Genomic DNA, 27,335 nt, shown 5'->3' on the forward strand with positions numbered 1-27,335 from the left:
GAGTTTCAATTAGTGAATTTTATTTTTTTCTTTCACAATAAAAATAAAAATTACTACAGACAAAAGGTAGGACAAGATAGCCTTAGCCACAAGCATGCTAAATTGAGCTGTGTTTCATAGAAACGCTACATCACCATGTGTGGGGGAAACAGTCTTTAAACATGCTTAGGGAAGAACATTTTCACAACTATCATCATTAAAAAGAAGTAAAGAAAACGTTTTCAGCGATTTTACTCACTCATTTAATTATCAGGAATTCATACTTCATAGCCCAGATTCCGCATGCTGTGCAAATCATCCCAGATGTTCCTGATTTTACTCTTACATAAATTTTGCGTAACTTTCTAATCAAATGCCTGAGCGTTTGCCTCCTGCAAAGCAACTAACTTCATTGTGTTCAATGGAGGTTGTTTTTTTCTCCCCAATAGACAGTCAAGTTTCTCTTTTAATCTCATGTTCCCATGCCAATAAAACAGATCTGCGTAGGTTTGGGTCCACTCCATACACAAAGGAAAACTCTGTAAGAACAAATATAATAGATATCAGTCAGAAAGGAGGGGAGAAAAACTACTTCCTTTACATGTTATTTCCTTGAATTATAAAGATTACGCTGAGTCGAGTGCCCATTGCAGTGATGGCATGAAGTAGGCTTAGCTTTACAGCTGTAAACATGTTTAAAATAAATTAGCTCCTAATAAGATAACAGTTTCCTAAATACTTAACCCCCATCAGGGAGAATAGGCATTGGAAGTTCTGCAGTGATCATGTAATTATGTGTAATTCTAGACCAGGAGCATACACAAACGTGTATTCATACATACAGGTGTGTACCTTGTGTGGTGTATAAAATTCACTGCATATGATAGACAGGTAGATACATAGTGGGGTGTGTATGGGGATAGATAGATAGATAGATAGATAGATAGATTAGATTAGATAGAAGTTTAGAAATGCACCTTAAACCAATCAATTTTCAATTTTATTGTTGAGGAAGTTTCTGAAGGATATGACAATTTCCCACAGCTAAAATGCATAGCAAAATATTTAAATCCAACCAGATCTTCCGCGTACAGAAATCTGAAGAGGAGGTGACTAGCCATTGAGAAACACACCTACAGCTAATGAATAAAAGCAGAAACATGAGCCACCAGCCCAGACCAAACTCATTTCATTTGGTCTTTCGCCCCAGTTTGAGAAAAAAAACCCGGAATTTCGAGGTTATTCCTAAAGAGGTTTAAACTTTTTTTTTAAAAAAATAGGGACCTCGTAGTGGGGCCAGACACAAATGGAAAGGGTGATAAAATATGAAAGCAGGATCATCGCTCACCTTATAGGCAATAGACACGCCAAACAACAGCCTTTAAAAAAAAAATCTTGATCAGTGACAATCAATAAAGACACTTCTTGACCGTAACCGAATGCTGCCTTTAACTGCAAAGGGTCGCACAAAGATTTGGTATTAACAATAAAACGCAAGAGGGCACAATTCGGTACATATATCTATATCTCTGTAAGTATTTAGTCCGGAATAAAGGTAATACTTCAATTCCCATCCATCTCATAGATTTGTAGCTCTTTCACAAAATAAATACGAAGCATAGAATTTGATGAGGCAGGCGAATGATACTTTAAAAGGAAGCCTCTTCTCTGTCAATCTATGATAATTAGATAACCATGAGAAATAAGTTACCAACATTGACTTCTCTTCTCTCCCCCCACCCCCGCCACCACAAACACACTTCCCATCCTAAACCCAGGCTAATTAAACAAATGAGACCTATTTACCCCACCCTCAATAACACCCCTCCCCCCAAAAAATACCTAAAAGTTTTTTTTATGTCAAAAAAAATATCCTAGCAATATTACCCGAATGGTCTGCAATCAATAACAGGCACCAGGGGTTAAACTTTTCAGAATAAAGGGATTTAACTTTTTTCTCTGTGTGTATATATCTTTATATCCATATCTATCGCTCTGTCTGTGTGTGTGTGTGTTTGGTCTATTTTTTAATTATTGTTTTAAAGACTCCAAACGTTTGGGGATTTATCTTTCTCAGATAATACGTATTTGGTTAAGGGGGTGAGTTTTGTTGTTTAAAAGCGAGGAAAAAGAGGGGCTGGGTGGTTTGTTCTGGGGGTCCCCAGTGCAATGCAAGCCCCTCATGGGTGCTATTTTGTAATCTCAGACTCTTGCTATTGGTCAGTCCATGATCAGATGGTTCTATTTCCTTGTGTCCCTCGCTGGCACCCAGCCATCCCCCTTCAGCTAAAACCCAATCTCCGATATACTACTAATAGCTAAACCACTTGGACTATAAAACACAACAAATCATAAAGCCAGGAAAGGACGGCTGCCTCCTCCCAATGAGTTCTTATTTTGTCAACTCTACCTTCCCGGTGAGCCTGGCTGCTGGGCAGGAGCCCTTCCTGGGACAAATCCCGTTATATGCCTCAGGATATGCGGATCCTTTAAGACACTACCCCGCTACCTATGGAGCCACTAGCGTCCAAGATAAGGGTTATCCCTCCTCTTCTTATTACCAGCAAGCTAACGGAGCTTACAGCCGGACCACAGCCTGTGACTATGGGTCAGCTGGTTTTTACAGAGAGAAGGACCCTGTCTGTGCCACCTCAAACCTAGATGACCAGGTTCAGTTTGCCCCAGATCAGCGGAAGACAGACTGCGCACAGAACAAAACTGTTTTCGGGGAAAGCGACGACCAGAAGTGCTCCACTCCCGTCTACCCCTGGATGCAGCGGATGAACTCTTGCAATAGTGAGTTACTCTTTTTTTTAAAATCTCTCTTTATTTATTTATTTCCCCCCGCACCCCCCCACCTCCCTTCCCCCTTTTCTTCTTTGCAAAAGAAACAGGAAAAGCTTAGTTGAGATCCAGCTTCCAGCCGGACGAGTCAGGCAAAGTACGAGACTCAAAGTTGTTTCTGACACAACCCCAAACTTTATGGCAGTCTTTTTCCTCTATCCCAGTTCTTTAGCCAGATCCTTTAAGAAGAAGAGAGAGAAAAAAAACAACAAGTTTGTGCCATACTTAGAGAGGCACGTATCTTCTTTCTTTTTGCACGCTCTAATTCGTATGTCACTCAGTTACAATGATTTATCTATCTCTGTGTCTTCTACACATACAGAGAGATATCTATTCACAAAAAAAGGACAGGATGACTTCACATACCCCCACCCCCACACACCCGCCCTTTCTGGAGTTAAATAATGTAAAAGTCTTTAAATATTTGAAAGGCGAGAACTACATTTTTAATGAAACTCACCCATAATGAAAAGTCTGCCTGGAGAGATTTTTTCTCTCTGTGATGTATAGCTGGTTTAAGTGCTATCTCTTCAATCCGAAAGAAAGAAAGAAAGAAAGAAAGAAAGAAAGAAAGAAAGAAAGAAAGAAAGAAAGAAAGAAAGAAAGAAAGAAGTCATAGGGCTTCCATGTTTACATTCATTATTTGTTGCCTTTTAAGTTCCAAATTGATGTCCATTAGTGCAGGGACATGAAGTGTTGTATCCCCTTTAATGCACAGAGTTTGTCTAGATCGATACACTTCATTATTGCTTAAATGCCCAGATCTATTACTGCTGCCGGTAGGGAGGAAAAATTGAAAGGTGTGGGGAGGAGGGGGGGCACCTTGAGATTTTACATAATGGAATAAGACAGATCTAGCAATCTCTTCAAAGCACGGTCCTGGACTATCTGGCAAGTTCTGCATTAACCCTCCTGCCCAGGTGCCCGTGGAACTTTCTTGCCTTTGAGCTAAGCAGCAGGAAGAAGCAGCAGGCATTGCAGAAACCCAAGACAAATTAGCAACTCTTTCCAAGGCGAACTAGCAAGTCAGGAGGTTTGCTAGAGGGCTGGCTTTGCCAAAGAAAGGAGTCTTGGGCACTTTGGCTAGATGATTTTTGGTTGGTAAAAGTATTTAGCGGGGAAGGCAAAGGAAGCAAAAGACCACACCACCCCTAAACACACACCCTTGATTAGAGTGCTAAGTGGCCGGCTCCCTGGCATTATTACGCACCTCTTAACTAGAATAAACCTTTGGGTATTTTCTCCCCCCCTCCTTTCCTTGCCTAACAGGTTCATCTTTCGGGCCAAGTGGCAGGAGAGGCCGTCAAACCTACACCCGCTACCAAACCCTGGAACTGGAGAAGGAGTTCCACTTTAACCGCTACTTGACCAGGCGCCGCCGGATCGAAATCGCACACGCACTTTGCCTGACAGAACGCCAGATCAAAATCTGGTTCCAGAACCGGAGGATGAAATGGAAAAAGGAAAATAAACTGCTCAACTCCACGCAGCTGAGCGCGGAGGAGGAGGAGGAGAAAGCAACGGAGTGAAAGTATTATTTAAGAGAAAGAGAGAATATCCCAACAGTTGGAGGAGATAGAGGGTGGAGGGGGGGAAAGGGTTGGAGTGGAAGAGAAAATGCACCCCAAGTGGTGCACGCTTTGTAAAATAACCGAGACGGTTTGAAGGTGGCGAGCCACCACCATAAATTTGCACCGTTGGACTCGTGTTCCGTTAATCTGTCGTGTCAAAAAACAAAAACAAAAACAAAACAAAAAAAACAAAACAAAAAACCAGGCTTCTAGTTGAGTTTTTTTTCCCCTTTCTATTCCTCCAAATATAATATAAAATAAAATAATAATAATAATTTGGAACTCTTACCTGTGTTTCTACCCTTGGTGTCACTGTTAGTAACCCGCTAACTCTTGTATTTAATGGAGGTGCTGCAATATATGTCATTTTTGGTGTTAATTGTCTTAATTTTGTAAAATGTTTCATGCACGATTGACTTATAGATTCCCCCTTCCCCGGTTGCTTTTCTTTTGGTAAATTAATCAGACCCTGGGCTCTTTGTAATTAGTTTCATTTTTTAAAGAGAAAACCTACTGAAGGAACAAGTGCTACCTAAAAGGATGCAAAAGCAACAACAAGAAAAAATATATTTTATTAATTTTTGTACGTGCTGTGATTGTAGTTTGTCTTAGGTATGGCCATGGAATACTCTAATAAAAGCAAAGTATTCGGACTCATCCACACCCCTTTGGTATTATTATCGTTATTATTATTCCTGTCTATGAAAATATGCCATTCATGTGGAGCTGAGGGGTTGTTAGCAAAGCAGGCGCTGCTGCTGTCTGCGTGTGACACTCTCTTCTAATCAGCAAGGACAAGCACCCATGCAGGATACGGAAGTTACAGTTGAGAGATAAATCTGCTTTTCCCCCTTTTTGCCTAATCTTAAATGCAGGACCTTTCACCAACGATATCTCCGAGCTGACATTCTGCTTTAAGATCGCTCTTGTTTATTGTTACAGTCAAAAGAGTTATGAGGAAAAGCTCTCCATATACATAATAAATCAAAGAAAGAGGCAAAAATATGCTCTCGTCTATCTACCAAAGATACATAACGTTTGTCTAGCATCTTTCAAACATCTGGTCCCTTATTTCACTTTCCAAAATCAGGGAGATGTGCATTGTAGACATGTACATGTGGTAGGTTTCAGACTTGTTTTGTTTTTAAATTATTTTTAGTTGAAACTTTTTTCACTCCACGACGATGGGAATTATTTAAGCACGAAAAAAACAAACAAACCCCGGTAAGCTAAGTACAGTTAGATTGTTTCATGTATATGTACACACACCCACACACACCTTTCAGATGGCTCTCTTTACAGTGTCATTGGACTCGGAGGCTGTGAAGCTGGGCGTTATGTCTCTTCTGCGCTAAAGAACTAAGAGGTGTCTTGTAGTTGCAATGAAGTAAACTTTTCTTTGATTTTTTTTAATTAAAAAAGGAACCAAAAGAAGTCCTTTTCTTCTTGGGATCAGCAGATTTACAACAAAAACTTGCTCAGCTCAATGCTAATAAAATGTCTGAAGCTTCACGGGAGAAAACATGCCTTTAAAAAGAACTACTCCTTTCCCCCCACCCACCCAAAAATACCTATGTATGGATGCATTCCCTCATGTCACAAGCTGTTTTAATGCCAGTCACTTTTAAAATCAATTCATGCAGAAGCTCCAAAGCTGTAGGACATTTACTATTATTGCCACTCTTTTCATTGCCTGTAATTATTATAATTATATGTCACTTTCAATATGGCGCATAATTTCCAAGGAGTTGCAGACAAGCACTTGAAATTCCTAAACTGCCTGGGGAAAAAATAGCAGCCTTGCACAAAGCAAAACCCTGGTCAAATTTCAGGTTTTCAGGGCTACCTAATATTTCTTGCAGGTTTGCCTATGGGGGAGAAAGGGGGGTAGAACAATGTTCTATTTAAAGGGAGTGTGTGTGCGGGGGGCTATTCATGATCAAGAATATCTTAAAAGCAACATTGTCAACCAGTTTCAACGGCTGATCTCCCTTCCCGTCTCTTTTTTCCACACATACAACCCCCCCCCTCCAGAATTACAAGGTGTTACTGTGTATTTGATAATATGATGAGAAGGTGAAGAAAGCCAAACTTTCATTGTGCCAATGAAAATAAATAAATTAAATAAATAAAGCACACATGGTTTTCTTTCAGCAGGCTCCGGTTTTTCTCCATACACCCCCCCTCCCCAAGATATGCAAACACAGAACCTCCAGTTCCAAAGGTGACTTATCGTCCCCCTTCACCCCCTCCCCCCCCACCAATGCCATTATTATAACAGAGTGGCGATCATTTAATGAAGATAACAACCCCCATGCAAAGAGCACACCACGAAAACAGATTCCCGGGATGAAAATGGGGTATTTGCGCATTTTTTTAAAAAAAGTATTAATATACGAAGAGTGCAAATTGCCAAAAAATGACTTTATTTTTTTAATGAAGGGTGGGTAGCCACCCTCCATGCCTGCTAAGTCACCGTGTCCCCAGTAGGTGGCGCAGTCCGCCAACATGGAGCCATCTCTCTCTCTCACGGATTTTTTTTTTCTTTTTTTTTTTTGAAGCCTTGCATTGACTTGGGCCTAACGATTCTCAGATCGTCATTATTTGTAACCATAGAGCATGAATTACCTCTTGAGGTCATCAGTGAGAATTTACGACTGGTCAACAAAAGCACGTGATTACCAAACGCACCCCCACCCCCCATATTTGGCCGCATACATAGCAAAAACGAAGTACAGTGCATTGCTATAATTCATTAATACATCATAAATCGTCAAGCACAGGGTTATAACGACCACGAGCCACAAATCAAGCCCTCCAAAATAACCCAAATGAGCTCTTACTTTGTAAACTCGTTCTCAGGGCGCTATCCAAATGGCCCCGACTATCAGTTGCTAAATTATGGGACCAGCAGTTCTATGAACGGTTCGTACAGAGATTCAAGCACCATGCATTCCAGCTCTTATGGCTACAACTACAATGGGATGGACCTTAGCATCAACCGCTCAGCCTCCTCTAGCCACTTTGGGGCTGGGGGAGAAAGCTCCCGCAGCTTCCCTTCGCCCGCTCAGGAGAGCAGGTTTAGGCAAGCGTCTAGCTGTTCCTTGTCCTCTCCCGAGTCCCTGCCCTGCTCCAACGGCGACAACCATGGAGGCAAACCCGCCCCGTCCCCCTCCGACCAGGCTACTTCTGCCAGCACCAACACAAATTTCACAGAAATAGACGAGACCAGCGCGTCTTCGGGAACCGAAGAGGGCACCCAAATAAGCAGCAACATTATTCCCAGGGCACAGGCTGAGCCCGTCGCTACATCCACAGCAGCCACAGAAGGGCAGACACCACAGATATTCCCGTGGATGAGGAAGCTTCACATTAGCCATGGTACAGCTGCTTTTTTTATTTTCTCCCTCCCCCCCTTTTCTTTCCCCTCCCTTCTTCTTTTTTTCTTCCTTCCTTTCTTCCCCTGGCTTTATTTGAAGGCGCCTGCTAAGTAATCCAGCTATTTATCGCGTTGTATTTATTTATCTGATCGTTGATTTAAAACAGAAAACTGCCTTTGATGCTTGTTGGGGGGGGGTGATTTGTAACCCCTGCCGCTAAATGTGAGGTTATTTAATATATATATATATATAGAGAAAAAAGGGTAATTTAAAACTGCGGGGGTATTTGCGGATGGGGGAGGGAAAGTGGGGGGAGGGTGAGCAAAAGGAAAGGAAAGAACTGATCATTAAAACAGGCTCTCTATGCACAGATGGGGCTCCCAATCCTTTATTTTTACGTTTGGTGTGTGTATTCTTGACAATCTGCTCATTACAAAATAAAAACCAGGAGTAGATCCATTGCACCGGGAACAGGGTTTTTTGTTTGTTTGTTTGTTTGTTTTGTTTTGTCTTTTTAAGGACAATATTTAACAGATCCAAGCACACAAACGTAGGAGGAATTATTAGGGTTTTAGTCTGCGAGGTTAAATTGTGAATACTGAATTGTATATGCCGGAACTGGGCGATGGAGGGAGGGGGATCTTACACGTGGGGGAGGGGGTGTTATTTTGAAATTACCAAGTGAACGTTCGTGATTGTCCGGGGAAGGTTAATAATTTGCCTTTTTTTTTTTTTCAATAAAAATCAAACCAAACACCAATGTTGTCCGTATTATCCAGACATGACTGGACCAGACGGTAAAAGGGCAAGAACCGCCTATACTCGCTACCAGACCCTAGAATTGGAAAAGGAATTTCACTTCAATAGATATCTCACCCGCAGGAGGAGAATAGAAATCGCCCATGCTCTGTGCCTCTCCGAAAGGCAAATTAAAATCTGGTTCCAAAACAGAAGAATGAAGTGGAAGAAAGATAATAAACTGAAAAGCATGAGTGTAGCCTCCGCGGGCAGCGCCTTCCAGCCATAAATTATAGAAAAGGAATATCAAGGAAAGAAAGAAGAAGGCGAAGAAAGGGGGGGTGGGGAGGGAGAAACAGCTGCAGATTTTAGTTTCAGAGTACTGTACAGGAAGGCACCTTTTTTCGGCATGTTGTTGATATTTTAAACAACTCCTATGGTACTGTTATCCCAGGACTGCGTTCCTGCTGTGTTTTAATTTTATTTTTTAATTATTATTATTATTAATTTTTTTTAAAAAAAAATTCCAGATGCTCCTCCACGCTCTTGATGTTCTTATAAATGTTTGTGACAGTGCTCTCTTGATGCTTTCTGGAAAGCTAGCATGTTTCATGTGAGCCCTTTAAATGTTATAACTTATTTATAAATTGATAACAGACACGGTGGTTTGTTTGGGGTTTGGGTTTTGTTTTTTTGTATCTGAGTTTACAGCTATTGGGCGGGAGGGGGGAATTTATTCTCTGCCTAAGCTAAAGTCGGGATTCCTGCGCTAAAATAGCAGGGGGGGGGGGAATCAAAAAACTGTAAAGAAAAAAATAAAAAGCAAAAAAGCTCTTGTATCTTTTTGTCTTAAAAATTGTCGAATCTGTGGTTTAGTTCAAATGTAAGGCCATGCTTTCTAGTCCCAGGCTAATTCTGAGACGTGTTCTTAGACGTGGGTAAGCTTCACTATTAAAAAAAATGTATAAAATTGGACCAACCATAAAGTGTTCCAATGTCTGTAAATACTAGGAATATTTCTGATGTGATTAATAGACAGTTGGTAGTGGGCAGAGTGAATGCAGTGTTATGTGTAAAATGGCATCTGTCATGTCTAGCTGCCTGTTAGTATTTTGCCAATAAGCTTTTTGTATTTGTTTTGTAGCTTTAATTCAAGTCAAATAAACATTTCTCCTATTCACAAAGGCTCCCATTCGTATTTTCTACACAACGCTTGAGTCTTAACGCTGAGAGTTCGCAGTGCATTCTAAACATGACTGGCATTGCTGTGTTAGGAGCATTTGAGAAACACTACGCACTCTTCGCTCTCCTGCATAGCACTTTGGAAACTCTCAGAAGCCAAAAAATGCAAAGTTCACATAATAGAATCTCATTGCTGAGGAGGAAAGCAAATGCTTTCTACAGAGGAAATGCAACCTGTCAAGTTTCCAAACTTTGTTTCGTCAAAAAATAAAAATAAAAAAATACCAAATATCAAATAACGCAGGCTGTTTTAAAGTAGCTTAAGTTACAATAACAAGATATAAATGTTTTGCAAAATATATTTATGTGCATTTGAGGAACGGGCCTATATTACTTTTTGAAAAATAAAGAGATCTATCTATCTATCTATCTATCTATCTATCTATCTATCTATCTATCTATCTATTCATGCGCTCGCTAATCTATAAACACCCCTCCACCCCTCATCCTCAATCTCATGAGCATACTGTTTTTATATCCTACTTTCTGGCTCAACATGTAAATAACAGTTCTGTAACTACTGATAGTCACTACAAAGCTTCCTTTTCGCTGCAAATAATTTAACATAATCAAAGGTGGTAAATGTTTCTGTTTTGCTATCCAGGGTTTCTTACAAGGCACAAGATACTTCAGTTAAAGTCTCTCTGTTGGCAAAATGCGACTGACATATTTATAATATAGTTCAGATTTTTGCTCGTATTAAGTAAAGTTGGATCTTATAAACTTACCAAACTTAATCTCCCACTGTTTAGGTACTTCTTAAGTGATTTTGAGAAGAATGTGAGGTGGACTGTCAGATCCAAAACCATTTGCTCGCCTTCCCTTGATATATAGCTCTCTCTATATATATTTTTACCAATAGCAAACTATACCAAAAGTAGGTATGACATTTAGATGTCAAATGGATAGGGTTTTATCTAGAAGTTAGATCGTAAAAATCGCCCAGACCTCAGACAGATACCCCTCACTGGCTCTCAAAAGTCACGTGAGGTCCATAAAGTTAGTTTTATGGTTTTGGGGAGTTGACAATGTACAATATATTTCACATTCTCTAGAATGTTAAGTGACACTTTAACTGCTTGGTTTGGCTTGTAAGGGGCAGAAATGGGTGAGCACTTTTCCAGATGAGATAAACCCTTGCAATTGCTGGTATCATAACTTTCCTGGTCCAGTGTTCAGTCCAGAGGACCAATAGTTTGGGCTCCTGAAAGTAAGTCCTTCTGAAATATTATCTGATTAAACTATTTTAAGGGTTATATTGCTAAAGATTGAGCGGGATGAAGGAGGAGGATCTCTCTCTCTCTCTCTCTCTCTCTCTCTCTCTTTCTCTCTCTCTCTCTCCAAAGCTTTATTTCTCACTCTGAAAAGTCCAAATTCTTACACTCCCTAGATTTGACGTTTCATTAGGTCTCAGGAAAGCTCTGAGGCCCATATGCAAGCAACGTAAACTTTGTGGAACGAGGGGAAATAGAATTCCTTAAAGATTAATTACGATTGCATTGCAAAAGCCATCCAATCTTTGCCTAGGGGCATATGTACTTCAGACAAACTTTGTTTTATTCTTAGCCACGTCAATAGAGAGTCAGTTATTGGAGGTTGCGTTGGTGAGTTTTATACTGATCACAGTCACTAGCAAATATGGGCCAAGCTTTGGCATTTCAAGGCTCCTGATGTACGTTTACATTCTTGGTTTCATTCACACCCTTTAAGAATTTTAGTTCTTTTTTCACCCTGAGTTGCAAGGAAAATTTTTAGCCTTTTTCTTGGCCTGGGTATAGACCAAAATATTCGTTCTAGGCGTTTTTTCTTTCTGTAGACAGTATCCTAATAGTTCCCTGGTTTGTTTGTACAATGTGTGGACACTGGATTACTGTCCTTATGTCTTTCTTCAGTATGCCTTTAAGTGACTACAAAAATAATACAAATCAAAAAATCAAGCATGCTGCTGTTTGCATAAAGGGGGTGGATTCGATTAACTTTAAACCCTATATGTGTCAAGTATATGTATTCCTAAGGTATTGTTTCTGCTTTTATAAAGAAGGGACAGTTCTAAAAAAAACCACCCTCATTAAAACAGCTTTTTCTTTGAGAAAATAAGCAAGTTATCAGAGAAGGGTGAAAAAGAGATGCACTGAGTATTTACCAGGGCTGGGACATCAGCTAGCGGTGGCAAAGTCCTGGTGAGGTGTCTATTTTCCTTTACGTTTGTAAGGCTAGAGCCCAAAACGCCTGTCACAAAGTCGCGTTCAGGAATCTTAACATGAAACACTCTGTTCAATTGCATCGAGCCTCGCTAAATTTAGACTGAAAAGATTTTTAACTAACGGGTTTTCCCACCCCAATCAGAATGATTTTTTTTTATACCAGCACAAACAAATCCTCTGAGAGCTGAGGGCTGCTTTTTTAATTATTTTTTTGAACTCTAGGGATTTACATTTACACTGGGGGGAAAGATTCTATATTTGCCCGCTCACATCTGTAATTCTGTTCCTGTATCTTTAAAAAGCTTAAAAGAAAATATACTGAGAAGAGGGATTTTTTCCCCCTTGGATCCCAGAATGCTGCAGCAGCCACTAAACGTTCCATTTCCCCTCTTAAGCCGTTTTTTTTTTTTTTTTTTTTTTTTTTAATGGTAGAGCAACATTTGGTGGACACATGTCCGTCTCTTTCACACAGAGCAAAAGAACGCCACCATTTTGCGCAGTTTGGGATAGTTTTTCCTTCCTTGGGCTGTTTTTCCTGTCCTGGTCCATGGGTCTGATGTTATCTTTATTGGCACAATGTCAACTTCTAGATTCTATCTGACCCAATTGACTGACTATCCTAGAACTCCTGACTAATATTCTGATACAAAATCAAAATTCTGGCAAGGGAGACTTGGGTGATTGGGGGTGGGAGAGTGATAGGTAGTTGAGTCACTTTAATTTTAACATCCTAATCTGATTATCTAACCGAGTCTATGCTTCTTTATAAGTTCATAATAAAGACATTTGCTGGCTTCTAGACACTTGAATGGAATTGGTCTAAAGTGTGAAGTTTGCAACCAACACACCACAAATTACAGAAATCTTGCCTACACAGCAAGATAAATATTTACTGAAGGTAAATAGGGTGTAGGTATGATGGGGTGGTACCAAATTACTGACCTGAACATTCTTTAGCCATCTGGTTTCTACTGATGTTAAGAAATAATGTTGACTGATGCAATTGTTACCAGCAAGCTAGGTGCGTATTGTCATTCACCTACGGTAGTACCTGAATGACAATGTAACTGCAAGGAAATATATATTTGACAATGACAATGTAACTGCAGGGGAATATATATATCTCCAAAATTTTTATTCTATCTATCTATCTATCTACATTTGGATTAATGTCATATTCCCATATCCTGATTCAAAAGGCAAAAAGGTTACACATTAGGGTTTCAGTATTTGTATATTATCCCAGTCAAACTTTCCTTTAAAATCAGGTCTAATGACCCAAAGCATATAATATATCAACTTAAACTACCACCATTTTTAATTACATGGAATATGCAACGTGTTAATGGGATGGAAAGAACAATCAAAGAGAGATAGGATACATAGAAAGTCCATCTTCACTTAGAAATGCAGACTGAGCCCCAGGTCGGTTTATTCTTTCTGCATAATCTTCCATATCATTACACTGATATTAAGAAGTTTATTTAGCACAGGTTAAAGCAGAATGGAAACAATGCTTGTATGATTTCCATTTTTATCCCAGTCAGTCTTTGCTACAGTAGCAGGTAACCCCATTTATTTCAGGAATCTCAACCTTTTACAAAAGTTTGTAGTAGGTATGGGACTGGGCCTTATTACATCACCTAAGCATGTTTGAGAAATTATATTCCTGTCATATTAAAATCATGTCCCCTTCTTCTGCACTTTAAAAATTCCTGCTTTCTACCTATATTGCTTTCTCTGTCTCTTACAGGCTGGGTTTATTTGTGTAGTTCTAGTCTCCCCAGCTTCCTGTGTGGCTAATGTGTACAACTGGCTACAACTTTATAGCAAGGAAGGATTCACAGGCTCAGAATCTCCCCCCCCCCCCCCCAGCGGCCCTGCGTCCTTAAAAAAACCACCTCCCTTTGCTGGTGAACTGAGGAAGTATAAGGAGAGGAAACAGGAAAACAGAGCTCTGACCGTTCAGATTGGCGAGGGTTTCCATTGCATTTTTCATCCTTTCCCTCCCTTTAATGGTATGCATCAGACAGTGGAACAATTAGTTCTTCAGCAGCTGTAAAAGATAGAATAAATATGAGATATTTTAATACTCTCTCTCTCTCTCTCTGTGTGTGTGTGTGTGTGTGTGTGTTTCTCATGGAAATGACAACTGATTTGAAAACAAAACAGCCCATTTATTTTTTTAAACTTCCCTTGAGGTTCTTTCTATCTATCTATCTATCTATCTATCTATCTATCTATCTATCTATCTATCTATCTATCTATCTATCTATCTATCTATCTATCTAGAATCTGGTTTAAAAAACTATATATGGAGGTAGTATGCTTGCCAGGAAATAAATATTTGTCTGTTTCACCAACAACATACAGGATCAGACCCAAAACCCACTGATTCAGTGAATCCAGTTGGGCCTATAAGGAGCCCAGTAATTTACCACATCCACTGGAAATGCTAACCTAAAAATGGGCAGGTGGGCCTACATTTTGTTTTTTTGATGGGCAGCTTTAGAATTTCTTTCCACTCATGAAGGATCTCAACTTAATTGGGTAAACAAAGTAAAAGTGTTTCCTGCTCTTGAAATAAAACTGTTCCTCATATATGGGAGACTAGTGGAGGATCCAGTACATGATAATATATCTGTACCAGTGTCCCTCTTCTGAGAGGGCAATGTTGAACATCTATATTAATTAACATAGCCGTCCCCCCTATGCATACCCTCTCAAAAGTGACTTTTTGGACATAGAGGGGATGTTCAGAATTCTATGCTTCTACATTCTCTGTATAAACAACATAGACAGTCAGACAACCCTTATCTCAGAAAGTATCTGCTCTATCCACTCAGCAGATCAATCAGCTATTTAAAAGAGACATGTCAAAGAAAAAAATAGACAATAAAGTGAAAATTCAATATTAAAATATCCTGCTAACCTTCTAGCTTTGGTTAAGCAATAAGCAGAAGACCCTGGTAGAAACAGCACTCATTAGATGTACAGATAGATATAGCAATAGAAACCGTTCAGACAAAAGGCAATTCAATATCACTGTGTCCTTTCCAGACTACCTAGAGTATCATGGCATAGGAGGCTTGATTGCTTTAAAACAACAACAACAACCAAGCAAATTCTAAACTAAAAGTTCGGTATGGCTTTTTAGCATTTTCCTGTGGACGTTTTTTATTTGGATGTAAAACGAAAATAATAGGGATGAAACCATTTTATTTCACCCCTTGTTTAAAAAAGCCAACAAACTTAGAAACCAAACAAAACTTACCCAAGGTAACCTAGTTACAGATGTGTATGAGGTCTTATTTTATTCAACAAAAAGTGATTAAAATCTGTTAAAGGGTTTAATTAAGAGAATTAAATGAAAAGGAAGGGGGCACAAATGAGTTGGAAAAAAGCAAAGCTATTCTAAACGATTAAATCGCCATTTTAACAGTATAATGGGGTTTGCATACTGAAAAGAGAAATCAGAGCTCATATCTCATCAATAATTCATAGGAACCCGGGATCATTCTGAGGTCAGCAGACTAGCTTCCATCTAGGAGCGCTAAGACACCCTATCAAAATACAATAGTTATATCTCCCACGTACACTGGGGTCTGCAGGTCACAGGTTTAAGAACAACCTAAACTGCTTTTCTGAAAGAAAAATAAAAGCCCGAGAAGAACTCGCGAATCAAATTTATTGGTTGTTAATACCAAAAAGGTTTTGAAAAGAGCCATCAAATTGGAGATGGTCATATTGCTCCCATCTAGCAAGAGCAACAGTAACAAATGTGACAAATGCATTTTTTGGCAAGCCAACGGGTCATTTTGCAACACACGACCCCAAATTCTCCCTCTCTTTATTAAAAAAAAGAGAAGGTTGGAATAATATTGTTTTCTATCTATCTGGGCAAAGATAATCTGGAAGGGAGAGGGATGAGTAGCTGTAATTTACTGATTCTTTTTTTGAAAAAAAAAAAGATTTTCTGTTTGTTTGTAATAGTCTTGCGAATCATCCCAACCTACGCACAAATAACCCTATATCTGAGGGTTTCACATCACTGTTTCACAGGAAACCAACCCCCTTTCGTGAAAACACTCTCCAGAAAATGCAACAATAGAATTTCAATTGCAGAAAAATTTCTCGTGTCCTCCCCCCATTTAAAAATAAAATTAATTATTATTATTAGTTAGAACTGAACGGAGCTAAGTAACATAATTATTTAAAATTCACATGATAAAAGATCGTTCCGCAATTAGGAAACCCAAGAATTGTTGAAGTGATTTCTTTCCGTTTGTATCTTCGTCGGGAGGGGGGGGGGGTGTCTCTGTCAACTCATGGATTTAATTTAAGAATAAAACTTTCCTTAAGAATACTGGAAAGTTCTGATTATTTATCTCGAATATCTGACTGACCCTCTATCATCTTTTCTCCCCTCGTGTTAAATAAATGGCAGTTTAAAGGGGGCACAGAAAACTTAGCTAGAGAGGTGTCTACCCTGTGCAGTTTTTCCATGTTCGCTTAGCCTAACTAGCTTAAAAAAGAAACTATTTTGACAGGAAGCGTTGAAAGAGTAAGACTGTAGGAGTTTTCTTTTCTCTCTCCCTCTCTTTTGATGTATGTCAATTTAACATATATAGAGATACATACATATATTAGCCCTTCATGTCAAAACAAATCACAGCATATTTTTAAAAAAAGGGAAGATGTAGTTAGCTTAGTGGCAAATTATTTTTTAAAAAAGATCTTTAATTTAAAACAGTAGAAATCGGAGGGGAAATGATTTGGGAAGAAAATCTGGGAAATCTTTGAGCCTGTAACGTCCCCAAGCAACCAGCAGAGCTCGCTTCAGACCAAGTTCACAGTCATGACAGGGTCTCTCTGAGTTGCTCGCTATAGTAGCTAAAGCTTGGCTTTTGGTCTCTGTCGGTTCTTTTTTGTGCCAAGCCCCCCTCCTCCCCGCCCCAACACCTCCCCACACAAACGTATCTCTCAGACCTCCAGTCCCCCACAGATAACCAAAAGCTCCTCTAATCACCCAGTCCTCCAGCGCGGGGAAAAAAAAAAATTAGAACAGGCTAATTACTGCAGTCAACAACTCACCTAGTCAACAACTCACCTATTTGACATCCCATTAGGCAAATAAAACAGAAATAATTCAAAATGAGATGAATCCAGCTGTGGTTTAAGGGACTTTTTTTTCCTCTTGTTCTTCTAAACACACAGAGATAAAAGAAAAGTGTAAAGGGGGAAAAAAAAAACGGACAGCCTATGAACCTGGTGACTTGATGTGGAGAAACACGTCTAATGTTTGCAAAGCCTGGACATTTTGTCCCCCCTTGACAAAGAAGGAACCCAGAAATGTTAAGAGGGTTTTAAAAACAGGGAAATCTGTACAGCTTTACTTTCTGAGGACGTAGAAGGTGACTATGGTCTTTGGGGGGCTTGTTAGTACAGCATTATAGCTCAAGGGGTCAAAAAGTTGAGGGTCAAAAGTTTACGCTGTGCGTGACTCAGTCTTGTGTATAGCCTGATAGACTGGATGTCAGTGTTTAAAAAAAAAGGGTAGTGGTTTGGCGAAGGGGGTAGGGTGGAGAGAGGAAGGATCCTTTTCTTATGGGCAGAGATGAGAGAAAATGATAGCGAGGTAAGAGAGAGAAGGGTAACAAGCTGCCAACCTAGAGAGAGAGAGAGGGTGTGGGGTTTAACAATTCGGAATGGAAGCCGGTAGAAAATAAGGTGGATTTATTTGGTTGGATCTCCAGTGAGGAAATGTGCAGTGACTTCTAAATACTTTGTTTAAAAAGATAACCTTTGAAACACCATATAGAATCTAATTAAAAGAATACAAGGGCAAAATACATGTATTAAATCCAATTACATGGAAGTCCCTATAGGATATTAACATGAGCTGTTATGCATACATATATATATTACTTTAGAATGAAAACTCTTTTATATATATATGAGCTGTTATGCGTATATATAAATGTATATATATGACTTGAGAATGAATATTCTTATAGATATTTATAAACTTTTATTCTATCGTCACGTATATATTATATAGAAACAAATACATTAAGAATGTTCATTTTACAGTCATTTTCATCATTTTAACCTCCAGACTGAATGTTCTAACACTTTAAATATATACTAATGAAAATACTGTTTACAAAAGATCTAAAGGACAAAATCAACATTATTGATAGTATATACAATAAGTGTTGGCATTTACACCTCAATTGTATATAATCCACAATGCCGCCTGCTATACACAATAAATAGGGTGATAGTTAACAAAATATTAAATGCACATTAAGGCTTTTTGGAAAAGTATCCATTATGCCCTTTAGTCCAGTTTAACGATCTCATTTTGCTCTTCCCTAGACTTTCCTTCTGAATTTGAATTAAATGTGTTATATTTATTGCTAGAAATGTGAATCCATTCTGGCCAGTTGCAACAGTTTAATGAACTGATTTAATAAATATTTCCCTTGGCATTTAACAGTTATTTCAACATTCACTGCTGTACTTCGCATCTCCAAACTTCAAATATTATTTTTATCAAGGCTGGGGGTGCAGAAAGCTACTTTTCAATAATAGCGTCTAAAGCAAACATTTGAAGCTATGCCGACTCTTAAAAAAACATCGCAAATTCGCTTTTGTTCTCGTTTTTAAAAATCTGCAGTGACTAAATACTTATTACAAGCATCGTTTTTCTTGGAAAAATAGAGGGAGAGAGAATGTTAGAATCCTGGGAAAGGCATCTTGGATAACCCATTTGCTTTGCCGATTTGAGTATGTTCATACAGTGGGTGAAATTCGAGAGAATGTAAAGCGTTTTGTTTCGCGTGATAAGGCGGGGTTTAATTAATTACCACGAATTTGCTTGGTATTTATAAAATATCACTATATAAGAGCTACCGTTTAGTGCTAACTTGGGCCATCCATCTTTTCGCTCTTGTAATTATTATACTTATCTCTGTAGAACAGTCATTTCAACTCCAGGTTTATACAACAGGTAATGGATAACAACTGCCAGTTGTTGTCGGGATATTAACACAAGCAGGTATAATTTCAAGGCAATCCTAATAATCATAACAACGTTTAACTTTCATTTTAGGAATGCAAATCTCTACTGTTCTCTGGAAGATTCACTTGAAGTAACAAGTTTAAAAAAAAAAAAAAACCCAAGCCAAACCAAACCAAAAAAACAAGGAGAGGAAAGGAACATATTATTTGCAAGGATATTTCTAGTTTATCTACCTTGTTTTCCCCCGTTGCACCGTGTCTGAGTGTGTGAATTTGTATATAACATAAAAGAAGTCGAAATAAAATTAAAGAAGGTGATTTCTACAAAAACAATAGATTAAAGGTGCTTCTAATCCCAATTTACTTTTCAAATTACTTGTTCTGTCATTGGAACAAGCAGGATGCTACATTTAGAGTGTGTGTGGATAGATAGATAGATAGATAGATAGATAGATAGATAGATAGATTAGATAGATAGATAGACAGGACTGTAAACTCCCTGCAGGCGGCTTTAAAAAAATGTATGTAGCCTATATGACTCAGGTATCCTAGAGATTATTAACCTTTATCCCCTTAGTAATGCATACTACAGCCATCATTTCTATTTGGGTATTTAAAGGATAGGGGGAAATGTTGCACTTCTTTCTTTCAAGTACAGATCTTTGTAAATTGCTGTAAAGCGTTTAAAATAAAATGATCAGAAAACAGACGATTTAAACCTTCAGTGAATCGTTTGCCTATAGAGGAAAAACAGAGGTGAGCTGTTTTCCGTCTAAACTTACACTCACTCGATTTTTTTATTATTAATATTTAACTGTGATCTAGATCAAGTTTCCTTTTATTAAAAGTCCCATCCTATAGAATCACCTCAGACCTTCATGGCTTCGCGTTATGTGGAGGAAGTCCTTGCTTACTACGAGACACCAAAACGTTGATGCTTTCGATAGCAAAGAAAGCAGGGGCGGCAGTCATGACTGGATGACTAGGACTCCTTCAAAAAAAAATCTTCAAAGGGAAATTTACAAACACAATGGTGTGCGCTCAGCTCTCTTGGAATTTCAAGCAATCGAGGAAAGGTCTGAATAAAATTCTTTGCCCTGCCATTTTTCTCCAAAGTAATGACCTGGGTAAAATTCAATATGACCGAGAGAACTATGCAAGCGTATTATAGACCAGTGGGAGCGGCCCCCGGAGTGGGGTGAAACTCAGGTCAGAGCGTCTAACAAATATTAAAATGTTCGAGAGACTCGGGACACGCCTAGCTGTTTAACAAAGACTGACAAAGTATGCGATTAATACGAAAACTTGCGGGTTTCCAAACCCAAAATACTCAGAAGGGCCTATCGTTTGCTCCCTGCCAGTAGCAGGGTTTTGTTTGCCTTTAAAGACAATGCTGGGGGAGGCGGGGGGGGGGGTGCGAAAGAGGGGTTCTTATCGAGAAATAATCCCTGTCCAGGGGGAAGATAGCAGAGAGGAACTCGGCTCTCGGGGTTGGGGGTTCTTTTATTTGTTTCTTTTGTGCCCGGGAAAGCGTTACGAACTTTTGTGGGAGCTTCCTCAAACGGTATAGGAGACTGTTTTCAGCTGGGGAAGAGGAGGAGGGGGGCTTTTATTTTATTTTTTTAAAGGTACGTGTTGTTGCGCTTTCTTTTTGCTTTTTTTTTTTTTTTTTTTTGGCGTTGCACCTAGAGAGAGAGTGGGAACGGGCAGGAAAAGGGGTGGCTTTCAGAGGTCAGACACTCAACCTGTAGAACTGAAAGGTAAGAAAAGCCTCGGGTGCAATCAGGGGGACAAGAGGTGTGGGGGTGGGGGGAGGAGAGATCGTGTACCAGTCTAGATGTCTTCTTTATCATTTTTCCCCCAAGGTAGGAGGCTATTGATGGGGTGGGGCAGAAAAGGGGCTGTTTAGGCAGGGAATTAAGGATGCAACTGAGGGGGGATTTTGCCTTGGCAGGTGTCTCACCACTTCAGCGATCCTCTCCTTTTAAGCTCCTTCTCTCGGAGCCTTTTTTATGGTCTTAATGGTTCCAGCCCTCCCTCCCTCCTGCTTTCCTTTTATTGTACAATATAAATAAACAGTGAGGCGGCAGGCCGACCGTCGAAAGGGAGAGAGGTAGGTTTGGATGGCGGCTAAGCGGCTTCCCCCCCTTTGAAATGGAGAGAGAACATTGGCTAGATCTATCTTTCTAAACTTCCGAAACGTTAGACGTTTTTATGAGCGGAATAGAAAGTGTGAAAAAAAAACTGCAGGCGTGTGTGTGTGTGTTGGGGGGAGTGCGGGGCAGTATCCTTGGCTTTTTAATTCGGGATCTGTTGTGTGAGACTTCTGGAAAAAAAAAAGATTTCTGGCAAACACTAGGGGTGCTGGTGCTGCTAAAACCCCTTTGTCTGTCATTGCAAAGGAAAATTAAAACGGCATGTTTTGGGGAGGGGGCGGTAAGGGAGCCGGGTATCAATCCAGAATAGGCCCTACCTAGATGTGTATGTTTAAGGTGTAGGGTGTACCGGTGTTGGTGAGGATATTACTGCTGTTGGGGAAATTAACAAAAGGACGGGGGCAGATGGAACCGAAATATAAAAGTGTAGTCCGACTGGACTGGTTTGGCAGAATTGGTTTATTATTGTTTCAGTCTTTACCTGGTTCTAGCAGATTTCATTTGGATTCTTATGTACTTAGAGCACACTTTCTAGAAGGCGGTCTATTTCAGAATCACTGTCTGTTCCCCAGTACACTTGAGGGGTCTGAGGCATTTATGCAGGCTTGGGACCTCCTTGTCCGGTGTGAAAGGCATTATAAAGCAACCCGCGAGATCTGCTTGGTGTGCAAGAAACTTTTTGGGAGTGTTAGACGCTGGGGAGATTGCAAAGGGTAGATTTTGCCAGTTCTCGTTGAGAAGGGCTCTCGATTGCATTACCTTGCGAGCGATACAGTCGACTTACCTTTAAGCAGCCGGAAAATCTTAACGCCTGATGTGTCCCAAGCAAGCGGTGTTCATTCATTCTCTGCCATTACAAGGTCTTTTTCTTTCTTTTTTTTTTTTAAAGCAGTGCTATTTGAAATACGTTTCGATTTGAGGGGAGGGGAAAAACAGTATTTCCAGCCAATGAAGGGGGAAATGTAGCATCTTTATGGCATCGTCTGTGACTGGGTGCTGTTAAAATATGATTAAATCGGAAATATTCGAACAGAAACGTGTGTTGCTCCCTTCTGATCTTTTTTGGGTGGGGTTGGGGTGGAGGAGACTGTTATACTTTTAATCTCTGGAGCTACTGGAATTTTAAACGAAGTGTCAACACGATGTTATTCTCATTCGCTCCGAATCAAGGTTCATTAGCTAGACAGTATGAATATTTTATTGCTTTCGGAAATGAAACTCCTTTGATCTTTTTCTCGGGTTATAAAAAGAATTGCCTGTCATAAAAAAAAAGAAAGAAAAAGAATATCGTCCCATCTGCCTTCACATTCTGTATTTATTTTCCTCTGTTTCTCTCCCCCCTCCCCCCGTAATTTACTTTTATAACAAAAAAACTTTGGATGACCTTCAGAAACTCAACAACAAAAATTTTGAAATGTTTGTCTCTGTTGATCAGTGGATGATATTGAAACAACCACATTTGGAGTGAATATTAACTATTACATTTACATTTGAAATGAATGATAATTTGGGACTCTACTTATGTTTTTAGATATAGTCCAGGACTCATTTTTTTTGGGGGGGGGGACAACATAATGCTAAACTAATGTTCAGTGTATCCATGAATAGGGAGGAACGTACTGTATTACTTTGGTAGCCTAACAATTACTAGCTCTATATTTCGAATGGGTGAATTTCATTATTTGTGTTTCCTTTGGAAAGTGGAAATTTTAACCATATTTATCCATAGATTAATTCTTTTAGTGACAAATCTCTTGTATTAAAAACAGTAATACTAATAATAAATTAAATCGAAGAGAATGATTACAGTTAAGTGAAGTTAGAAGATTTCTGACCAAGAAAGATGCATCTGTCTTCTATATGTACCCTGTAGATCCGAATTTGTGTAAAGGAAGTTGTGTCACAAATTCGTATCTAGGGGAATATGTAGTTGACACAAACACTACAGTCATTCTCCCTGAAGAAAAAAAAAAAAACCTAAATAACAGGATGAAAAGAAGCTTTGGCCAGAAGATCGTTTTATAACTGAAAAGAAATATTGGGGGATTTACCTAAACTCCCAACTCTAGTACTCCTGTGGCAAACTTTATCACCTCGTTGTAATAAAAATCTGAGCTGCTAGGGGTGTCAGAAGTCTTACATCACTGAAACTCAGGAGGGAAAACTCTGTTGCTTTAATCTGTATAATTGCTTAAAATACACTAGGTATAAATAATCCAGCCAAACGCTGCCCTGTTTCCTGATTTTTATGAAGGGATTATTAGTTGCTTCGATTTTAAAGACCCGTCCAAATGTTGCTTTTTTAATCATGTTTATTACAATGTGGGAGAAGGGAACAGCACCGAGGCTAGTTAATTTTATCTTTAATTGTCCATAAAGCCCTTTATTTCGTGTTCAGGGGAAGGGCTCTCTTCCACCCATGGCTGGAAAATGGTCAATCGGATCCCGAAGCTAAATGTGATTTAGGAGCCCCGGTACCCCGAATTAGCTGATGGATTTTCTATCGACCCAGAACAAGTCCTATTTATCTCTGCCAGTATCGCAGCGCATAGTCGCTACTCAACCCGCTTCATATCACCGCCATTAAGACCGAAATTTAAACACCAGCCAGAGGGATCTCAATGTATCATCTGCCAGGGCATTCATTTTGATCCGGAGCGGACTTCCCTCCCCATCCTCCCCCATATTACTGAAAATAATCTTTTTTTTTTTCCTGTAACACACAACTAACCCAAGACACACCTACTGGAGGGAGTGGGGTTTTGTTATCCCGAGGGATTAAGTGGTGACATTAGGGGTTTAGAGCCTGAGATGCTAATCCGGGTAAGTAACATTGTGCAGGAGCAAGACATTTCACCCTTGCTGAAAATATGTAAATATTGGTGATTAAAAAAAAAAATCCTACAGGAGTAAGAATGCCCCTGTGTGAGCATATTTCCTTATCCGGGAATCGCAGGGAACCTCGCCATTGGCCGCCGGTGTCACATGGATTCCTAACTTTGTTCACTTGACAGTATGTAGGAGGGTTTTACGAAACAGGAAAACGAGTAGGGGGGGATAGGAATAAATTTTAGTATTTGTGTGTGTGTGTGTGTGTGTGTGTGGTGTGTGTGCAATTCAAAGAAATTAATGGCCATGAGTTCGTTTTTGATCAACTCCAACTATGTGGATCCCAAGTTCCCACCCTGCGAAGAATATTCTCAGAATGATTACCTTCCCAATCACTCTCCGGGATATTACAGCAGCCAGAGGCGAGAGACCACTTTCCAACATGAGGCGATGTACCAGCCACGGTCAGCCTGCAACGAGCCGCCCTACCCAGCTTGTCAGGGCTCCGGCCACCAGCCAGCGGTGCTATCCCCAAGGGGTCACGTTCATCCTTCTGCCGGACTTCAGAGCCACCTCTCAGAGGCAAATCACCACTGTGAGTCGGTCACCCCCAGCCCTCCTCCACCCTCCTGTAGCCAAAACTCTATGAACCAAAGCCCATCTCATTCTTCTTGCAAAGAGCCAGTAGTTTATCCCTGGATGAAAAAAGTCCATGTAAGCACGGGTAAGTGAACTAAAGTGGCTTTTGCTTTATACTAACTAGCACCTAAAAGTCTTGTGGAAAGCCTATTGCACCAGTTGTAAAATAACCATTCGTGGAGATTTACGATCGCCTGTTTGCAGAGCAGTATAATTACATCCTCCATAAATTTTTATGGCTCTACTTGGCCAAGTGCCTTTGAAGTCTCTGTTACCATCCTCCTCCAATTTCTTGCAGGGTACTTTTTTATGGTTGTTGAATCTTCGTAAGTTAAGTTTTATGTTTTTGTAATTTGTATTTAAGTGGTGGGTTGAGTAAACTTTTACTATGTTTCCTCTCTCTCTCTCTCTCTCTCTTTCTCTCTCTCTCTTTCTCTCTCTCTCTCTCTCTCTCTCTCTCTCGACGTGTTATTACAAAGAGAGGGTGTATGTATGGGGGGGATTTTATGGATTTTAAAGAGCATAGATGGTGTGTGTATATATATATGTATATAATATACTTGCACCATCTATGTTATCGAGGAGAGTATGTAAAATATATCTAGGGAAGTTTAAAACACATATAGACATGGATGTACGTCATGCAATCAGGCTGGAGAGAGGGGGTTGGAGATGGGTTAAGTGTATATTTTTGGAAGATCGTGGTGCATCTTTCTGCTTCGAGTAGTCTCCCAGCAAAACAGCGTGTGACACTTAAAAAAATTAAAAGGGCAGCTCAGTAATTCTTTTTTCTCTTCTTCCCCACTCCCCTCTTTGTGTTTGTTCAGTAAACCCCAGTTGCACAGGAGGGGAACCGAAGCGCTCCCGGACAGCTTATACCAGGCAGCAAGTCCTGGAACTGGAGAAAGAATTCCACTATAATCGCTATCTCACGCGGAGGCGCAGAGTAGAAATTGCCCATTCTCTTTGCCTGTCCGAGCGCCAGATCAAAATATGGTTCCAGAACAGGAGGATGAAATGGAAAAAAGATCATAAATTACCCAATACCAAGATCAGGTCTAATTCTTCCAACTCTTCTGCAAGCCTGCAGATACAAGGAGGGTCTCAGAACCGAGCCAATGCACCAGCCACTGGCCTATAACTGTTTCTTGTGTGTGTGTGTGTGTGTGTGTGTGTGTGTGTGTGTGTGAGAGAGAGAGAGAGAGAGAGAGAGAGAGAGAGAGAGAGTGTAGGAGACACATGATAATTTTTTTATGTTCCAAGGGGCGTAACGGGGGCATACTCTTTATTTATAGAAAAGGAGGGAAACTCAGCTACAAAACAAACAAACAAACAAACAACAGAGATGTGCTTTTGTGCTCCCTCCCATTAAAAGAAGGCTGTGGATAGTAGTTTTCAAATTTGGCTAAGATGAATCCTTGTTTCATCTTTAATCACGCCAAACTCTGCCCCATTTGTCATGTTTACTCTCCCGTACAAAGGATGGACCTTATGCTTGCTATTACCTCGACAACCAGTGTTCACTTTAATAAATGAGGCTCAGTTTCTTCAAGAGGAACTGAATTTTCTTTTCTTTTCTTTTCTTTTGCTGCCTACCAGCCCCAAAGCGAAAGTTTCTGTTCAGATCCCCAAGGGCATAGCAATTCTGGCAACGGTAACACAGCCCTACAGACCAAAAACAAACAAACAAACAACAACAACCCCAACTCCATGCGGTATGAGGACGGGGGGGACTGAATAGATGTTGAGTATCGTAACGATCAGGGTCATATAGCTGGAGAACGAAGAGATTGGCACAATTTAAAACAAACCGAGTGAAATTTGGGGTGGGGCTGGGGCTGGGAAGGAGACCAACATAATGGAGACTTATGTAAGAAACCCCCTGCCACTTTTGAGTCCAGCAGGTTAATTACCTCACTTGTAAATCTTGGGGGGGGGGGGGCAACGTATTTAGTTTAGAAACTTGATGATCAAGTAATGCCACCTGAATTTAAACGTTCGTCAAAAGGGGTGTGGGAAGGGAGGGCTCTTTGTAAAAAGGATGCTTCTCCACTAAGATTCAGTCCATTTTTGTACTGAGAATGTGTATAAAAAATGGAAGCTGGGGATCCCCTTCTTTCTTGATGGAAAAGGGGTTATGAACTTCGAACAGATTTATTTTTTTCTTTCCATGTTCTATAGTACTTGACATTCCGAGCTGATGTGATTTCAAAGAACTTTTGGGATCTTCGTTTCCCCCTTCCAGTTGTTCATTTGAATTACCTCCTATTGTTCTTTGTGATATTCATGATAACTTGTACATAGCAGAACGAAAGCAAGTAGAAATAAAATTTTCGTTGTGACTATAACCCGTGTGTGTTTAAAAAAATAAGGTTTTTTTTTTAATTTAAAATGTTTGTTAGTTTTATAAGGATTTCTGTCAATTGCACCTCGCTAATGAAAACAAAATGTGTTTGACTATAGGGTATCTCAGTCTTAAGTACTGCTAAGCCTTACATATTGTGATTTATTTATTCTATGCACATATTAATATGGTTGTATGATATGTTCACAAACTGGTTTCAACTGTGTTGGGTCATTAAAGCGCTACATTGTATTAAGGAATTAAAGCAGCTGTGTATTCCTCAGGAGAGGCTACTTCATTTTAAAAAAATCTCCTTCTCCAAGGTATTTAATGCATTAATGAGTATAATTTTTGCACAGATGTTTCTCGGTGTTTGCAGGTTT

The 27,335-nt window shown here is 39.7% G+C and overlaps 4 protein-coding genes and 1 long non-coding RNA gene across 10 annotated transcripts in view; 4 read left to right on the plus strand and 1 right to left on the minus strand.

The window, feature by feature from the left end:
• On the minus strand, positions 1–24,529 carry LOC125626741 (uncharacterized). 3 transcript variants are annotated; one of them, XR_012666201.1, is made up of 6 exons: positions 24,354–24,529; positions 21,925–22,396; positions 17,069–17,163; positions 13,921–14,014; positions 1,328–1,358; positions 1–518 (listed from the first exon to the last, which is right to left on the minus strand). It is a non-coding gene; the product is annotated as an uncharacterized LOC125626741 (long non-coding RNA). The 3 variants fall into 3 exon arrangements; XR_007353835.2 differs by lacking the exon at positions 21,925–22,396; XR_012666200.1 differs by lacking the exons at positions 1,328–1,358; positions 13,921–14,014; positions 17,069–17,163; positions 21,925–22,396; positions 24,354–24,529 and adding an exon at positions 10,483–10,660.
• Positions 1–27,335, plus strand: part of HOXB3 (homeobox B3) — a 59,085-nt gene that overhangs the window by 4,468 nt on the left and 27,282 nt on the right. Inside the window, exon 1 of one of the 4 annotated variants that reach the window (XM_048830078.2) lies at positions 10,862–10,964. The exons of 1 other annotated variant lie outside the window; for it this stretch is intronic. The gene's annotated coding sequence lies outside the window, so the exon portion shown is untranslated. Of the gene's footprint in view, positions 1–10,861; positions 10,965–20,650; positions 20,745–27,187; positions 27,276–27,335 lie in introns of those variants that run through there. 2 more of the 4 variants (XM_075123685.1, XM_075123686.1) reach the window with 2 other exon arrangements.
• Positions 920–5,057, plus strand: HOXB6 (homeobox B6). Its single transcript, XM_048830086.2, has 2 exons — positions 920–2,775; positions 4,093–5,057. The coding sequence occupies exons 1-2, from the start codon at positions 2,364–2,366 to the stop codon at positions 4,350–4,352; spliced, it is 672 nt and encodes a 223-aa protein (XP_048686043.1). The 5' UTR covers positions 920–2,363; the 3' UTR covers positions 4,353–5,057.
• HOXB5 (homeobox B5) lies at positions 5,481–9,696 on the plus strand. Its single transcript, XM_048830081.2, has 2 exons — positions 5,481–7,775; positions 8,554–9,696. The coding sequence occupies exons 1-2, from the start codon at positions 7,226–7,228 to the stop codon at positions 8,799–8,801; spliced, it is 798 nt and encodes a 265-aa protein (XP_048686038.1). The 5' UTR covers positions 5,481–7,225; the 3' UTR covers positions 8,802–9,696.
• Positions 24,160–27,217, plus strand: HOXB4 (homeobox B4). The gene is made up of 2 exons (XM_048830082.2): positions 24,160–24,693; positions 25,436–27,217. The coding sequence occupies exons 1-2, from the start codon at positions 24,270–24,272 to the stop codon at positions 25,747–25,749; spliced, it is 738 nt and encodes a 245-aa protein (XP_048686039.1). The 5' UTR covers positions 24,160–24,269; the 3' UTR covers positions 25,750–27,217.

This window comes from Caretta caretta, chromosome 27, assembly GCF_965140235.1.
Source record: "Caretta caretta isolate rCarCar2 chromosome 27, rCarCar1.hap1, whole genome shotgun sequence".
NCBI lineage: Eukaryota > Metazoa > Chordata > Testudines > Cheloniidae > Caretta > Caretta caretta.